General features: G+C 46.3%; 1 protein-coding gene across 2 annotated transcripts; it reads right to left on the bottom strand.

Annotated features, from left to right (window-relative positions):
- Positions 1-2,646: 2,646 nt before the first annotated feature.
- LMOD3 (leiomodin 3 (fetal)) lies at positions 2,647-13,623 on the bottom strand. 2 transcript variants are annotated; one of them, XM_014946697.1, is made up of 5 exons: positions 13,588-13,623; positions 12,729-12,861; positions 9,021-9,348; positions 5,523-6,866; positions 2,647-3,152 (listed from the first exon to the last, which is right to left on the bottom strand). In XM_014946697.1, exons 3-5 carry the CDS (start codon positions 9,309-9,311, stop codon positions 3,126-3,128), a joined length of 1,662 nt encoding a protein of 553 aa, XP_014802183.1. In that variant the 5' UTR covers positions 9,312-9,348; positions 12,729-12,861; positions 13,588-13,623; the 3' UTR covers positions 2,647-3,125. The 2 variants fall into 2 exon arrangements, with proteins under 2 accessions (XP_014802183.1, XP_014802182.1); XM_014946696.1 differs by lacking the exons at positions 12,729-12,861; positions 13,588-13,623 and having other exon boundaries at positions 9,021-9,456.
- Positions 13,624-18,088: the final 4,465 nt, after the last annotated feature.

Raw genomic sequence — 18,088 nt, 5'->3', positions numbered from 1 at the left:
GCAGCTTTGAGTTGTCATTTGCTGCTGTGCCCCAAGTGAGGGCTTGGTTAAAAGTATCGAGTTCCTTCCCTTTTCCTGCTTTTAGCCTTCATCAGAAGAGAGGGCTGTATGAGATGAGAGCAGTGAAAATGGTACTTCCTTTTTTTAATGTCTCTGCCATGCAAAAATGGCTCTCCCCTCCCCTTCACGTGACACAAACTGCTTGCTGTGTCTTGGGCAACACCTCAACCAGGTTTCCCAACTCTGTGCCATTGCAGCTGGGGATAGTTGAGTTGTCATTTGCTGCTGTGCCCCAAGTGAGGGCTTGGTTAAAAGTATCGAGTTCCTTCCCTTTTCCTGCTTTTAGCCTTCATCAGAAGAGAGGGCTGTATGAGATGAGAGCAGTGAAAATGGTACTTCCTTTTTTTAATGTCTCTGCCATGCAGAAATGGCTCTCCCCTCCCCTTCATGTGACACAAACTGCTTGCTGTGTCTTGGGCAACACCTCAACCAGGTTTCCCAACTCTGTGCCATTGCAGCTGGGGATAGAAGCAGAGCTGAGAGGGAGCTTTACTCCTTTGGAAGATGGAGGATTTGAAAGAGACCGGGTGGGACTCTTCACAAGGGGTAACGGTTTTAAATTGGAAAAGGGGAGATTTAGAAGTTCTTTACTGTGAGGGTGGCAAGGCACTGGCCCACCAGAGAAGCTGTGGATGCGCCATCCCTGGAGGGGTTCAAGGCCAGGCTGGATGAGGCTTTGAGCAACTTGGTCTAATGGGAGGTGTCCCTGCCCAGGGCAGGGGGGTTGGAATGGATGACCTTTACGATCCCTTCCAACTCTAACCGTTCTGTGATTGTAGGTGATAGATACAGGAAGGACAAGGATAAATGAAAACTTGAAGCAATGATAGTGGAGACTACCTTGGATCCAAAGAGGTCCTGGGTGTTGCTGATACTGTGAGACTATTGTAACAAATGCAGGGAGGGGGAGCAGGGTGGGACTGGGATTTAGCTGCCGGGAAAGGATGCTCAGAGTCACAAGAAGGACCAAGGAGAACAACACCTCAACCAGGTTTCCCAACTCTGTGGCATTACAGCTGCGGATAAAAGCAGAGCTGAGAGGGAGCTTTACTCCTTTGGAAGATGGAGGATTTGAAAGAGACCGGGTGGGACTCTTCATCCAGGAATGGAGTGATAGGACAAGGGGTAATGGTTTTAAATTGAAAGAGGGGAGATTTATAAGTTCTTTACTGTGAGGGTGGCAAGGCACTGGCCCACCAGAGAAGTTGTAGATGCCCCATCCCTGGAGGGGTTCAAGGCCAGGCTGGACAGGGCTTTGAGCAACTTGGTCTGGTGGGAGGTGTCCCTGCCCAGGGCAGGGGGGTTGGAACTGGATGGTCTTTAAGATCCCTTCCAACTCTAACCATACTATGATTCTAGGTGATAGATACAGGAAGGACAAGGATAAATGAAAACTTGAAGCAATGATAGTGGAGACTACTGTGGATCCAAAGAGGTCCTGGGTGTTGCTGATACTGTGAGACTATTATAACAAATGCAGGGAGGGGGAGCAGGGTGGGACTGGGATTTAGCTGCTGGGGAGGGATGCTCAGAGTCACAAGCAGGACCAAGGAGAGACTCACCTGAGGGAAATCCTGCCCAAAGCTGCAAAGCTCTGCTTTTTGAGCAAGCATATCAGCCACAGGCAGAGGAGCTGCATGTGAGCAATAGGAAAGACTTTGTTCTTTCCCTAGGCCTTACAGCTTCACATGGATTTTTTGTTCTTTCCCTAGGCCTTACAGCTTCACGTGGATTTATTAAAAAAAAAAGAGGAAAAAAACTCACCTGAGGGAAATCCTGCCCAAAGCTGCAAAGCTCTGCTTTTTGAGCAAGCATATCAGCCACAGGCAGAGGAGCTGCATGTGAGCAATAGGAAAGACTTTGTTCTTTCCCTAGGCCTTACAGCTTCACGTGGATTTATTAAAAAAAAAAGAGGAAAAAAAAAAAGAGCACCAAACAAACAAAAAAAGCCACCAAAACCAACCGGCCAAACAAACAAAAAAAACCCCACCAAAACCAATCGCTCTCTTGTGGTTGTCTTCCACAAGAGCATGACTTACCTGTAGCTGCTTCACAAAAAAGGCTTGCTGCAAAAAAAATCTGATGTCATTAAAAAAGGGGAGGAGAAAAAATTTCACAGAAGCATTAGGGAAAAACTAATGTGTGTATATGCGGGCTTAACCCCATCACACCCAGCTCTGCTCAGTAAGTCATGCTCTTCACACCCTGAACTAGGAGCAAAAATGAGTTTCTTAAACCCCTGGCAAAGAGAAGGGTGAGGCTCCTGCCACTCCAGAGTAGTGTGGGGAGACCTAAAGTGGCATCTCAGTGTGCTCCAAGGTGGCTGTCATTAGGGGTTACACCACGGGCACAGGTGAACTGTGGGGAATGAAGGTCACAGCCCTCAAAACAGAGCACGACATGACTTTTTATATGCTGATCAGGTACGGTACCAACTAAACTGTGTTCTGCAATAGAGGAAGTTTAAAACCATCAAGCCGAGGTGTTTGAGGTGCCAGAGCAGTCATTCTGTTCTATGAGTGCCTCCTGAGCCATGAAGTGCCACACACATCTTACGGAGAGAGCTTTATTTCATTTCTGTTGCCTTAGCCTAAAAAAAATGAAGCTGTATACGTGGAAACTAAATACATTCCTCACGGACAAGAGAATAATAAAGGCATGTGTGTGTGAAAGGGAAGATAAGATAAAGCACAGCGCGTTCCTGCAGAATCTGGCGGCAGAAGGACAACGTGGAAGCAGAATAGTTTGCTGACAAACTAGAAAGACAAGGTTATTGATGCCTCTGAGAAAATACTCCCACAGCAAACTGGAGCCTCCAATCCCCTTGGCAGACAGCTGGCACCAGGAGTGTTTGATACCTGATGGAAACGCTCAGCACTGCCTTTTCCCATGCCAGCCGTTTTCACCACACTTAGAGAAGTGGGCATCGCAAGCTTTGTTCCCAAAGAGTCGTATACACCACCCGGGTTCTGCAGAAAACATCTGCTGAAACAGTCATAAGCAAAACTTGAATCTTTTTCAAGTTCATTTATTCCAGGTTCATTTCTTCAGGTCAGTCTGGTCTCTCACTCCAGCTGCTTCGGCAACGGCACCTGGACAAGGAGAGCGAGTATCAGTAGGAGGAAATTTCTCAGTCTTATTTCCCAAACCCGTTTAGTTTTAATACAAACCTTCAGAAACTGTAACAAGATCAAAAATACAACAGCTGGGAGCTCCGAGGGGCTCTGGTTGGGAATTTCTTTTGTTTGTAATCCCCACTTGCTGTTTGCAATTCTTAATGCCCAGGAAATCAATTTGCAAGCAATGAGTCCCCCCACGGAGCGAACAAACACACAGCTCAGCTCAAGCAGTAAAATACAAATTTAGAGGTGAAGCTGAGGATATTGAGGAAAATTAGGAGTCACGCAGATCACACAGGCAGGTGAGAGTAAAACTCTAATGCCCCAAATCCAAGCCCTTTGGCTCAATGACAGAGGACCAAAATAAAAAACACCAAACACCAAAAAAAACCCCCCAAAATCCGAACACATGTCTGTTGCTTCATCTTTCCATGGGCTGTGATAGCAACCGTTATCTGACCCGTTTAGGATGGACCATGAATTGATCCCTCTGCCCCAAATCCCACAGCGCCCATTTATAAAAACCTCCAGAGGATTTTGGGGGGAATGGCTGGGGTTCACTATTGCCCCCTGGGCACCCGGGTTTCTTAATCATCGCTGTGTAAGTTGAGGGCTGTACCCAACAGAGCACCAGCACCATCATCCTCCATCGTCCTGAGAGGTGAGGAGGCAGCAGATCCCTCCCCAGTGATGGACCAACCTGCCATCACGAGCACCGTTGGGGCATCTACAGATAAACCGTGACCTTTACAAGAGCAGGTCTTGTCATCTTAGACATGGCACCGAAATGCAAAGCACAGGCTGAGATCTAGAAAGGCCAGAAAGGCCCCGAGGAGAGGCCCCGGCTGCAGCCAGGTCGGAGTGGCCAGCAGAGACCACCTGGGCTGGGAGCAGATGGGTCCCATTAAACCTGGGCTAGAGTCACTACAGGACCTGTTGCTGCCAAAATGTTGGGACAAAATACTCTGTCTGGAATTTCTAAGGGAATAAGTATTTCTGTGTAGGTATAAAAGCAAGCAAAATGTAACCCACTACATAAAAATGTCAATTATTAAACAAAACATGAATTACAAAATACTATTTGACCATTTTTAATTGCAAAGGATTTTCTGTCCTCTTCCTCTAGCCTTAGCAACACAGAGGCATCAACATCAGTAGCTACAACTAGATCAGTCAGCTTTTAGTATTTCTTTAATAATTGTACAACGTAAAGAAACATAACACTTCAGGGCAGCAAGAGGTTAAATCTGACGGCCAGAATTTTGAGAAGTGGCCCATGAATTTGGTACCCAAGAAAGAGCATCACCAAGAGGCTGTTGTCACAGTTTGGGACTTGCCCCTCAGACTAAAGCTTTTCATTTCATTTAAACCAGATCAAGCGAAGGCAGCCCCAGATACATCAGTAGCTACAACTAGATCAGTCAGCTTTTAGTATTTCTTAAATAATGGTACAACATAAAGAAACATAACACTAGGGCAGCAAGAGGTTAAATCTGACAGCCAGAATTTTGAGAAGTGGCCCATGAATTTGGTACCCAAGAAAGAGCATCACCAAGAGGCTGTTGTCACAGTTTGGGACTTGCCCCTCAGACTAAAGCTTTTCATTTCATTTAAACCAGATCAAGCGAAGGCAGCCCCAGATCTTTCTTAAGTGACCTTGGGTAAGTTATTTTGTTGCCTGTCTTTCAGCTTAACCTTCATCAAAGGAGCCAAGTGCTGGTGCTTTCTTGTCTGAAGTGAGAGCTAAAGTAAAACAGGGCTGCCAAAAAGAGAAACATGTTTTTTATGGGGGAGTGAGGACAGACTAATGCGAAAAAAAAATAATACTTGTTGCTTTCCCAAAGCAAACATCTTAAAAATGCATTTGTCCATCATAACAATCAATGGTGGGACTCCATGATCTTAAAGGTCCCGTCCAACCTAGATGATTCTATGATTCTAAGACACTACATGATCTTAAAGGTCCCGTCCAACTTAGATGATTCTATGATTCTAAGACACTACTACACTAATGGTGAGTTTCTGTGGGGTTTGTGTACCTCCCGAGTGAATTTCATGTCTTTTACCTTTATGGATGCAGACAGGGATAACACTAATGGTGAGTTTCTGTGGGGTTTGTGGTTTCATGTCTTTTACCTTTATGGATGCAGGCAGAGATGCCCACGGTGGGTGGGATTCCCTCCCCTCCTGGCCATCACTGAGCACTTACCGGTTTAAGATAAGCGACGTTACTCTGACGGATGTCGTTTAGTAGCTGATCTCTTGGGGTTATTTCGACGAGGGGAGGTGGCCGCCCACGGTGGGTGGGATTCCCTCCCCTCCTGGCCATCACTGAGCACTTACCGGTTTAAGATAAGCGACGTTACTCTGACGGATGTCGTTTAGTAGCTGATCTCTCGGGGTTATTTCAACGAGGGGAGGCGGTCTTCTCCTGGGAACTGGCTTAAGAGTTTTGATGACGTCTTTGAGGTTGGTTTTCTCGGTGGGTTCCACGTACTCCGGCACGGCGGGTTTGCGCTGAGTCTTCTTCAGCTTGACCACCCTAAAGTTGACGGGCTCCTTTCCACGTGGCTCCTCGGGGGCCGGCTGCCTCACCCTCTCCTGCCTTTTGCTCAGAGACACAGCTGCAGGGACAGGTGGTTTTGGGGCTTGAGAGGGTTCATGCATCCTCGGCTGGGGCAGCGGTCCCCCCAGCATTTCCCACATCCCAGGAGGCAACCCAAGTCCGTTTTCCAGCATCGCTATCAACTCCCTCTGCTCTTTCATTTGCTGCTGCCTCTGCTCCTCTTGCCTCTTTTGCCTCTGCTTGTCCAGGTTTCTGCTGAGCAGGTTGGTCACCACCATCCTGGGCCCCGGCAGTTCGAAGTGGTACCCCATTTTAAGGAGGGTGGCGTTGGCTTTCAGCAGCCTGGCGATCTCCATTTCTGCCTGGTGGCCCAGCATGCTCCGCTGGTTGTGGAAGCGGAGCTCCGTCAGCGTCTCGTTGTACTGCAGGCACCTCATGATGGCAACGATCCCTTTGCCAGAGATGAAATTGGAATCGATGTTCAAGGTGGTGATGCTCCTGTTCTCCCGCAGCATGTTGGCCAGCGCGAACGCCACATTGTCATCAGCCCCCACGTTGGCCAAACTGAACGTTTTTACGTTCTTATTCTTTTTCATGGCATTGACAAAGTCTATCAGCATTTCTTTGGGGACGTTTTCTATGTTGTTCAGGTTGACCTCTTTCACGTCCGGGTTGTTTTTTCGGACTTTCTCCAAACTCTCTTCCAAATTGGTTTGATTTCCTGAAGGCCTGGCACTCAGCTTCATGAAGCTGGTGTCCAGTGCTAACTTTTTTGGGATGTTCAGTTTTGATATTTTCTTTTCATTTGGCTTTTCTATGCTTTCTTCTGATTCTGTACTGGGTTTCTTACTTATCTGATTGCTGGGAGGCTTTTCATTGGTGTAAGTCTCCTTTGTGTCTAGTTCAGTCTCATCTTCCCCTTCCTCCTCCTCTTCGTCATCTTCCTCTTCCTCCTCTGCTTCTTCTTCCTCATCCTCCTCCTCTTCTCTCTCTTTATCACTTCCATCATTGTTTGTCTCCCCAAATTGTGTTCCAGAGTTGGACAAGTGCTCATTTTGGTAACGTCTCTCTCTTTCCTCTGCTGGCACCTTCCCACCAGCTGCCTCCTCCGCGGCGCTTCTCTGGGGAAGACAGAAACCCACAGCTGAAATAATTGATCGTGGCTTTGTTACCTTCACTTTCTGATAAAATAAACATGTAGCAACTGGATTTAGATACCTCTGTGCCCACACTTTATGGAATAATCCCTAAGAGTGTCATTGCCTGTAGGTCAGGGCTGTGCTGGCTTGCTGGAGTGGCTGCAACCCAGTTTCTCATCTTTGCCTATTAAGCTCACTGACAATTAAATCCTGTTCATATTTGATACTATGTTAAGGTGGTCCTCAAACCTTTCTAGGGGTTAAGTGTCTCCGATCCAAAATATCTTTATGGATTTTTGGTAATTTTGGTAATTGGTAATTTTTACCGATTCCTTGACAAAAAAGAAAGTTTATTTTGTGTGCCACAAACCCTTGAAAATCCATGTTAACCCCTGACTGTTCTCTCAGCCCAAGGAGAAGTGAAAAAGCCACATCGTAAGAACAGTGGGGTCACCCAGCACATGAGACAACAAGGCCATCTGGCTCTGGTACCTGCCAGAGCATCCCAGCTAAGGAAGCACGTCACTGATGATGAAGCAAAACATTAGCTCAGTTTTATTTTGAGTCCAGAGAGAGGAAACTGGACCCTGCACCCAGCTGTTGCAAGGCACTGGGGCTTCTAACATCAAAATAAATTAAGTTGCAAACTTCCACCATCTCCAGAGACGTGGGGCTTCTAACATCAAAATAAATTAAGTTACAAACTTCCACCATCTCCAGGGACACTCCTAAGTGAAATACATTTTTTTTTTTCCAAGCATGTTTTTGCAAGCGGATCCTCCCTCACTAACAAATGCTAATAAAGCACTAATAAAGATCAAGAGGTTTTCCTAAAAGATTTGGAGCAGTTCAGGCAGGGAAGTGTCATGGCTTGTGCTTCACCGAAAGGCAGACAAAATGGTAACAAAGTCACTTCTGCCCTCGGGGACGTGGTTCCTATTTGCTGCAGTAGTGGATGGGTCTAGTGCAGGGATGGCTTGAGCAGTTGTCAATGCAGCAGGCAGCTCTAAGCTCAAATTCCAGATTTAACCTCAGAAGTGTTTAAAAAAATAATGTTTCTTTGAGGGTAAGAGTGTTGCAGGAGGGAAAACCCCATAGATTTTTCCCCCCTTCTCCAGAAGCAGCCCATGAAACCTGCCCTGGGAAGTCCGTGATGTGCTGTGCTGCTGTGTATTAGCAAAACCCCCATGTTTTTAAAATAAAAAATTTTGAGGGTAAGAGTGTTGCAGGAGGGAAAACCCCATAGATTTTTCCCCCCTTCTCCAGAAGCAGCCCATGAAACCTGCCCTGGGAAGTCCGTTTGAGGGTAAGAGTGTTGCAGGAGGGAAAAACCTACAGATTTCCCCCTTTCTCCAGAAGCAGCCCATTAAACCTGCCCTGGGAAATCCATGATGTGCTGTGCTGCTGTGTATTAGCAAAACCCCCATGTTTTTAAAATAAAAAATAAAAATCAGTTACCTCAAATTCACTTAGGTTCAGGTATGGACGTATTTTGTCTGGCCAAGTTTCCATTCTATTAACCTATTTTTAAGTGTGGACACTATTTCAGTGTCCTGAAAAATATCTAACACTGACCTTAACTTTGTTTCAAAGTCATAAGGATAGTAGAATAAATTTAAAGTACTGTATTGAAAAGGGTTGGGCTACTTCATGGAATTTGCATGCTTGGGTGTTAGTAAATGTTTCACATTGTTAAAATGCAGTGGCTTGGGCTTTTGTCCAGCGTGACATTAAAATCTGTCAATTAATTAGTTTAATACTAATTAATTAGTTTAATGTAGTCTTCTATGGAAAAGCAATGCAGTATTGTTCCTAACGCAAAGTCAAACAAATTCGAGCTACATCCTCCAAACTGATTTTATGGCAATTTCTCAGTGATTTAATGAAACAGAATTAGGATTTTTCCTATATTAAAAAGCTTAAGTAAATATTTAGTAAAAGCAATTAAGAGTTACTAACCCTGACATCAGTCCCAGCTGGATCCTGACATTGCTGAGGCTTTTAGGATGAATTTAAATTTGTTTGTACCCTACCGTACATAGGGGACGGAAGTAGAGGTAGGTTAAGGTATTAAAAGCTATAAAACGGATCCCGCAGCAGATGCATAATAAATATTTGTGATTTTTTGCTTGTTACCTCAGAGGGCAAGAGGGTGACGGGAACTCTCTCGTCCTCGAGCATGCGTCTGGACGCCTTCTGCCAGTACAGGTAGTCAACCAGGGACCTGTGGTCAAAGCTCCCCGTGGGGGGTTTCTCCGTCTGATCCCTCTGTATCATCCCCGTTGGGACCTGGGGGTCCGGGGCCATGACTTCCATCTCACTCTGCAGCTCCTTTAGCTCCTCGGGCGACAGGTTTGCCAGGATTTCATCTTCATCAATGTCCTCAGGACACACTTCTTCATCAGAGTTTTGGCTGAGTTCAGACATGTTCTTTCTTCTCTCCTTCCTCTATAACTTCGTAAACCTAGAGAGAAAGATAAATTTCAAAGGATTTATTTCTTTCTTTCCCCCCTCACTAGCGGTAGACCACTCGGTTAAATCAGCAACTTCATGTTTTGGTCATGAGCTGTGGCAGCCCTGGGTCTCAGTGCGGGAGACAGACCGTGGGGCTAAGTCTATATTAAGCTGCACTTGGCTGGATAAAGAGAATTTATGGCGATGCTGCCATGCTCCATTTTCAGCAACCCGTCAGCTGCCCAAACCCTTCTGACATTTCAGTGCAGCTGGTGCCTCCCCCATTGAGGAAGGCGGGAGGCACCGTTTTCTAGAGGATTCCCAGGGATTCTCTACAGCTTCCAGTGCTGCACCCTGAGTGGGACCCACCCCAGGTGGGTGTCCTGACATTAATGGTACCTGCGAGGGGTGTGGGTGAAATTCCACACCACAGGAAGAACCAGCACAAGGTCCATAAGGTCTCTGTGTCCGTAATGTCTCAGATACCTCAACGGAGCTGAGAATTTGCACGTTTCTCACTGCCTTTAGGCAGCTCTAAACTCTGACTAGATATTGCTGCAGGTGGTCTTGGTGTGAGCACAGTGCCATGGTTTGAGAAAACCACAACAATTTACTGTCATTTAGACAATTATTCTACCACCTGATGAGCTCTCCCCACCCCAGGAAGGGGAATCCCAGAAAGTCAAGGAAAGCTGAGGCTTGAAATATAAATAGATTTAATAGGATAAGACTAAATAATTAGCATTAATAATACTAAAGAACCAGTATTGATCCCAATACAAAATAGACAAGGAGTGTACTCAGTCCATTCTCTCAGCAGGAAGCTGTGCACTTCCAGCAGGGACAGCTAATGTGGGACCTTGTGAGTGCTTTGGCTTTGGAAGAAAAGGGCTCAGGGCTCCAGCACAGGGGCAAGGAGTTCTCTGAACCCACCACCACCGAGAGAGAGAGAACTATCCAGAAAACTTTCTAAGTTAGAGTGAATAGGACATTCATGGTATGAAATAATCCTGTTGGCAGCTTGGGTCAAGTGCCTGGCTCTTGCCTCTTCTCCTCCCCACACCTGGGGAGCTTGAAGATACCGAGACCGTGAATCCCACATAGCATAGATAGCTATAAAATAAATATTTTCAGGAATTCAGGCACTACAGTCTTCAAAAAGTGCAGTTTTCCCAAGCATTAGAAGATAACTTAGTCCTGTGTCGCTCAAACCAGGACACACAGCCATTGTGCAATCGATGAGCTCTCCCAAACATCAGATCCTGGTTAAGGTAAAACCCTCCAAGATGGCAAAAGGCAGGTGAACAGTCGGTACAACACACACCTTGTGCCTGGGGACAGACACCAGCCCTTTGAACCACCCTCAGCAGTCCCATGGGGAGCATTTCCCCACAGCACATCCATGTCCTGCTCCCATCCAGTCTGCCCGGGGGCAAAGCCAGTGCCCTTTTCCTTGGCTGGCCTGTCTCTATCATGGACATTATTTGCACGATCAATAGATCTTGGCTGATAGTTCATCTCCAGTTCATCCTTTTCAACTGTTTTTTTTTTTTTTACTGAATTAATAAGCAACTACTAAGATTCTAACTACTAGTATTTGTAGAATCGATCTAACTATAGGAGATTACCCCAATTTTTTTTTCATTAAAAGCACGTTCTAGCCAAGAAATACCCCCTCCTTTGTTCAGAGTATTTCATAGGCTTCTAAATTTACATGACAAACCAGAAAGCCATGTCTCTGACACCACTGGGCTCATGGCTGCTGCGTGAAAGCAGAGTAACGTGGGTGGGCAATTTTTCCACTATAGCCCAATTTCCGTACGCTGCAGTTTGGACCGTTCATTTGGTTAGGAAGATTTCCTTCTCATAAGTTCAAATATTCTTTGCAGGGGGTACTGAATCAAATCCTCATCTTGCAACTGCGAATCCATCTTCCATAGGAAAGCAACCCATGGACGAGAGGCTGTGAAACCAAGCCCCACCGATTTTGAAGCCTTATTTCTCGTTACAGTCTCTGCTGGAGTCTGCCAGCAGCAAAATAGTCTCTGCATGATGATGATCTCTCTTTGCTGTTTTGTAACAAGAAACACGGTGTTCAAAGCCCTGTTAAGCTCTATTAAAAAGCCATAAAACCAAATGCCCTCATTCAATTTATGGTGTTACGCAGCAGGGAAGAGGGCAAAAATTTAAGAACGAAATAAGCGGTAAAGGAAAAAAAAATAACAAAACCCCAAGCCAAGAACATAATGGCTCCATTTGCCCCTTTGGTATTTCAGGAGACATCCTTATTTTATATTATGCAGTAGCAAGCACAACAGCAGACACACACATCAATCTGTCTGATCTAGCAGTTTTAACCCCCAGCAATTGCTGTCCATAATGGAGTCCATAAATGGTTCCCTGATGTTATCAAATAAATCAATGCTCTTCGGTAGCTGGTATGTTATTCTCCCAAACGATGCTGTTTGGGTCACAGAAGCTGTCTATTCAAGTGGTTACTTATCGCTTGCTAATTTCTTGACTGTAAATAAAGCCCCTGGCCACCTTCTTAGATTTCCATGATCTTCAGCCAGGCCCATCTTGGGCCATGGTCTTGTCAGATCTGCTAAGCTAAGTAGGGTCAAACCCATGAAGTCCTCTCGAGAAGGAAAACAGGGATACTGAGAACACTATCAGGTATTTGGAAAGCAATTTTTCTTCTATGTAGAAATATATCACTTGTCGATATCATGATGAGGAAACCCTATACTTCTGAGAGTGATGCCTCCTCCATCAGGCACAGAGCGAAGGGCTGCTCGGTGACACCTCTCCTGGTGACATGGGTGCTAATCCCACCAATTTCCAAGGTGGGTATCACATTTTGCCTACTTCAGGTCTCCATAAATTACCTCGAGTATGGGATTCACTTCCTTTTCTAACACTTTGGTGTGATGGAAACAGCACGTTAAGACAACAAACAACACCCTCCAGGCTGGGGACACGCTCAGGGCCAAATCTAGAAGTCTTTTCCAAGGCAAAACGCCCATCTTCTTTCCAACAACATTTGCAGGTACTCCCCTTGGAGCTTTCCAAAATAATCGCCCATTCCTCAACCTTCATTAAGACAGGAAAGCCACTTCCATCGTTAGCACTTGCTATTTTCACGCCAATTTGACACTTGCTCAGGAATCCCCAGACTAATGAGCTGCTGCACCAGGTGCCCTGTTACCAAATGGCAGATCTGTGCCAGCAGCTACGCTCAAAGCATGAGCAGAAGATCTCAAGGTGATCCCTACGGGTTAACAGCTCAAAATTAGAGGTAAGTAGGTACCTAACAAGTGTTAAATAAAACCACTTTAGGACCAAACTGACAGAAGAAAAGGTCTGCCCTGGGTAATGAACAATTCATACCCACTGCTCGCTGTTTCCAAGGCAGGTACTCCCGTGTGGATGACCTCTTGCATGAAACCCAGCAGGCTCTCCTGCAGGATCGCTTCACTTCATTGATTTTTCTCATTTGTGCATTTTCTTCAAAAATTCCAACCTGTCTTTCTCGAAAGCAAAAGGGTTGACAAGTTTTTAACTCAAATATCAAGAAGGGCTGGCTCCTGTGTCACCATTTGACACGAGGCAGGCCATCAAACCATGCTTCAAGTGCCTAAAACGTGTTCTATATTTAAGATAATTGATGGGACACATGCTGATGCCAAATACTTGACAGCAATTCCTGTAATGTTGGCTTTCATTTTTTTTGCTTATAACACCCACATATTTATTTCCCTTTACAACCAAACCATGGCATTTCCGAGGGCCGAGACACTAACTGGAACGAATTGGAGAATGTGTAACAAACTTGCACCACTTTTAAGAAACTCATGGGCTTGATGGGGCAGTCTAAAATTGACCAACAGTAGCATACACCAAGTATGTCCAGCAATGCAGTGTAACGCAATATGTGGATTATAAGGGGTCAGATGATGGGATCTTAACAATAACAACCAACAAGTAACGAGAGCAATCATAGAGGGACACCCTGTGGGAAAAACACCAGGGAGCATCTTGGAAGAAAAAAAAAACCAACCCACCACACCTCCAAACCATTACAGAAACAAATATATCAGATTAAGTTTGTTGCTTAAATAGAGTAAGGACATCTGACTTTCGAGGTATTTGCCCAAGTCGCCTGGCAGGGAGCTGCAAAGTCAAGCCCCCATGTGAAGCAGCAGGCATGGTGGTGGCTGGTGTGGGGACAGAGATGTGAGCTCCTTACCTCTGCAGTCACCAAATCACCACAACTCACCATGTGGGGGTCTGGCAGTTTCCTTCGGTTCTGAAAGGAGAAAGCAGAGCCATGCCTCTTGTTTCAGTGGGACCTGGATGCCTCGAATCTGGCCCCCAAAAAAACCCATAGTGATTTATTTTCTTTCTGTCCTGGGGCTCTGGGCTGACCCAGGGTGAACCTTTGCCCCATATCCAGAGCCAAAACATGTTCCAAACTCACCCTCAAAAGCCCGAGTTTCTGTGTCCAGTTGCCAACGAAGAAAGCTATACCTCACCCACCATCCCCCCAGCTGATATAGAAGTGCTTTTTTTGTTTAATGATCATGTTTTTACGTGGTTTGAGCAGCACCCCCAGCACAGAGGAGACACCTGGTGCCTCTTTGCACCATGCTCACTTCCAAAGCAGCAGGTCTGTGGCTACAGGAGGGAGTTTCTACTCCTAGATACCATTTATAAGTTTCTACTCCCAGATACCATTTATATCATGGGCAAGCCACTGAAACGCTCAGAGCCAGTGACATCCCTGCTAACTCAGTATTTCACTTTCCCAGCTCGTGTTATTTATGTGACCTTGGCAAAGCACTTCCAAACACCTGGATGTTTTCATCCCTGGGGGGTGGCTCGTCACCTCGTCCTCCTGAAGCACAGCACCAACAACTGCCAAATGAAAACCAGCCTGTGGTGAGTGAAAACGGGGCTATGAGAGACAGGGAGCAATTTTGTTATTTTATGAGGAACAGGCAATTCATGAGGGGACGTTGGATGTCTGACCATGACTCTGGGGACCAAGCTATGGCTCTGCCTGAAGCTTTTTTTGCCAATGGGCAAAGCCAAAAGGCACCCTGAGCTGCCCTGATGTGGCTTCACCTGGTCTGGGACAGAGCCAAGGCTGGTTATAGCTTTCAAGGGGGACACCAACCCCCTGTGGCAGGGACTGACTGGGGATGGAGACTCATGGCTGGCCCAGGGCAGCTCTGGCTCCTGTCAGACGGCCACTGCTTGCCCCAAGCACAAGGCAGCACAGGCAGATACAACGCTCAGTCACACACTACCCATGGGCATCACACAGGGCATTTACCCAAATATTGACTCTCATTAACCACGGGCTTATTATCCCAAATCTGTGTGCAAGACTCGGGCTCAGAAACTCAATACTTTGCATCAGAGATACAAGCTCAGACCCTCAGAGAAGCCATTCACTCTCCACACAGTCTGCGTGAGAACCTACCTGTGGCTCCATATCCAATTAGGAGTTATCTACTATTAACTCTACCTTTATTCTTATGATTTATCGATGCTCTGGGTTTGCATGGCCGAGCCTCAGGAACGACAAAAGCCTCACACTAAAAACAGTAGCTAGAATTAAATTTTAAAATGTCCTCTATCCTCTTCAGCCAAATTTATAGCCTCCCCCATGGCAGTAGCATTAAATCAGAACTGTTATGACATGACACCAAGGACTCTTGGAGGAGCAACAATCATCACCATAACCTTTTGAATGAGCGATAGTCTCCACCTTTAAATGAAACACTGAATTCAGCACAAGCCAGATCAGATGTGGTAAGAAATTGAGTCATTCTAGGAAAGAATGTCACCTTTCACACTGAACGCTATAAAAGAGAGAGACACCCCACGTTTAAGCCTATCACAGCCCCAGACCTCGTATCATCCTGCCTCTAGAACGTGTCCGTGGGCAATGATGCCATCAAGGCCACGTGGCAATTTCATTACATATGTGTGAGGCACGTCCTTCCCTAACCTCATCCCAGGAACAGGTGGAAGGGTTTCTTCTAGAGTTACTCCAGCTGAGCCCCGCCTGGCTACAAACTCTCCTCCATCTGCAGCTCTTCCATGACACCCTAACGATTAAATATAAATTGGGACTCATGCCTGCTGTACTTAAGATGGGCTGGAGATGCCCTGGAAGACAGAGCACATCCCTCTGCAGTCAAGGACTTGCTGAAGGATTTATAGTGATTCCCTTCATGAGGGACACACAAGGGTAACGAAGTTGGATGGATGACAAGGAGCTGCTGCTTGGGTAAAGGTCTTGCTTCTCTTTCATGAAGGCCCTGACATCTGTGTCCTGTGTCCTCCTGGGCTACCAGCACCTCTCACAACTCTTCCAAGGAGGAAACATCACATCAGGTTTGACTTGCTGCATCAGAGCTTGGGGTAATTGCCTTTGATGATAAATTCTGCCCCAGGAGAAGATCCATGTGGTCCTGAATCTGTGTCTAACCAGCTATGAGGAAGAGGGGAAGGTCCAGCCAGACAAGGCATGGGGTTGTGCATCAGCCCTTACCCACTGGTAGTGTGGGCATCGCAGCGATGCTGGGAACAGAAGAAAGTGTTTTCTTTGGAAAGCTCAGCCAGACATTGCGGACACGCTGTCCTGGCATGTGAGGGAGCTTGGCCAGTTTGTGACAGGACAGGGCAGGTGGAGGAGAGAGTTAAACAGGAGGGAAAGAGGGTGGGTGACAGCTCAGCAGACGTACAACTGCCTCCTCTTTCTCTGTCCAGGCCTAGTAGGGCATCAGCTCTGACCCAATGCTGGGGTCAGGTTTAGAGAGACACCAGAGTCTCCAAAGTACCAACCATGCCTTGCATGGCATGAACAGGACCAGTTCTGGAACCAAATCCACCATACAAAGCTCATACCTGAAAACACGAACAGATGCCACATCTGCAACCTCATTCCTTCCCCTGGTGACATCTTCCATGTCAGGATGAAGGTCCGTTTTCTCACTGCTTGGTAAAACAGCAAACATCCATATTTGCAGAGGTACCCAAATGACACAAATGAAAATGCTGATTGATTCTAACGAAGGCTGCATTATGTGGGAAAACGGGGGCTGCCCCCAGATTGGAGCTGTAGGTCCCCTTCCCCATACAAATGCCACATTCAGTGTTCCACTGGATTGGGAAGACAGATTATCCCAGACTGATCCGAGGAACAGCATCCTGGTGCCTTCAGCTGGAGAACAAAGGCAAGAGGAGGGAGACACGATGCCCAGCACAGGGAGAATAAGCCCACAGAACTGTTTATGGCTTCACACGTTTGCAAAATAAGGTGTTTGGTTTTTTTTTTTTCCCACCATATTTATCTCAAGCAGCTGCAAAAAGTGACAGAAGGAATTTGAAAACCACTCCAGGAAGTTTGCGTTACCAACAAGATAAAAGATTCCAAAGGATGCAGAAATTTTTCCTCTGGCACAAAATCCCCAGGCAAAAGAAAAGTCCATGGAAAATAGATAATTGGACTTAAGTTAATAACCATTAAACAAAATGAACCCAGTTAAAAGTTTGGTCCCATTTCCTTTAACTTGATAGATTTGAGTATTTGTGTGAGGCCCTGCTATAGCTGAAATTCTCAGCTTCCTACCTTCGAAATTTATTAAATATGACAGAAAAGCATAAAGGAGATGGAAGAACGGTGTGGAAAGCAGGAATCTTCCTAGGAAAGGTGGGAACTTACCCCAAAATTGCCAGGCAAGTGCAGTGAGACAGGGAACTTCTCCCCAGGCTCAGCAGCTGCCAGCAGGAGAGGCTCTCCTGCATTAATCCCCAAAGCCCAGGAGATGGAGCAAACCTTCAGCTTTAAAGCATTTCCTACCAATGCTTGGGGATGGGCTGGGCCACGGTGGAGGCTTCTCACCCACCCAGGAGCCGCGCAGCCTTGCCATGTATGAAACACCACCCCAGCATCACTCACATTGAAGCTGAACAAGCCCAAGATCATAAATGAAAAGTCAGCAGAGACCTGGAAGAGTCACACCACGTACTGAGTCACCTTGGCCGACGAGTTTCACATAAGTCTACTCGGGTGCACGTTGAAGATTTTTGATTTGAAGGACCTGCCTGCACTCGGGGATGGGGCTGTGGGTCCCTCCTCGGTCCCTGTGCCGCAGGAATGTCCCACCCCGGCCTCCCATGGGGCTCACAGCAGCTCCCACAGGAGTTTGTCCTCCCACATCTCAGAGTATTTCTGTTCAAAACAGCAGAGAAAAAAAGCAGGCAGCAATTAAAAACATCAGGCATGGCTTATTTTAGCACAGTGCCCCAATGCCTTTTTAAGGATTCCTGGCAAGAACTGGCTTTTCTTCATCCCTCAACTAAAAGCTCACTCAGAAATGCTCCATTATGTACAGTTTTATGTGGGTTTTTACTTCCCCTCCACACGCTCATCCCAGCAGCAGCATCTTCTACCTTCTGAAGAGAGAGATGACACTTTGAAATTGGTCCCTGTGGGTTTGTGGGTGTGTTACACTGGTGCTTCACGTTTTTCACCTCTTGGCTTTGCTCTGGATCACACTAAAAAAAAGAATTTGTAAGTATTTCTTCGAACTGGAAGGGGTGGGAAGGATTTCAGAGGATACGAGAGGCAAGAAGGCTCTTCACTTCTGCTGGTCAGTCACTAGATGTCCTCACTAGTCCTGGGCTGTGGTTAAACAGCAGGAAGCACAGATGAGGTAGCAATCCAAAGCAAG

Source organism: Calidris pugnax, unplaced genomic scaffold (assembly GCF_001431845.1).
Source record: "Calidris pugnax isolate Ruff unplaced genomic scaffold, ASM143184v1 scaffold81, whole genome shotgun sequence".
NCBI lineage: Eukaryota > Metazoa > Chordata > Aves > Charadriiformes > Scolopacidae > Calidris > Calidris pugnax.
The sequence above is the reverse complement of the archived record's forward strand: the minus strand, read 5'-3'. Positions and strand labels throughout refer to the sequence as shown.

Bases quoted from the DNA above. Each gene is read 5' to 3' on its own strand.
- LMOD3 (XM_014946697.1), bottom strand. From the start codon at position 9,311: ATGTCTGAACTCAGCCAAAACTCTGATGAAGAAGTGTGTCCTGAGGAC. The intron at 6,867-9,020 runs GTAACAAGCAAA...TGTCTTCCCCAG, and splicing joins TCACCCTCTTGCCCTCTGAG to AGAAGCGCCGCGGAGGAGGC. The intron at 3,153-5,522 runs GTAAGTGCTCAG...CTCCTTGTCCAG, and splicing joins ACGTCGCTTATCTTAAACCG to GTGCCGTTGCCGAAGCAGCT.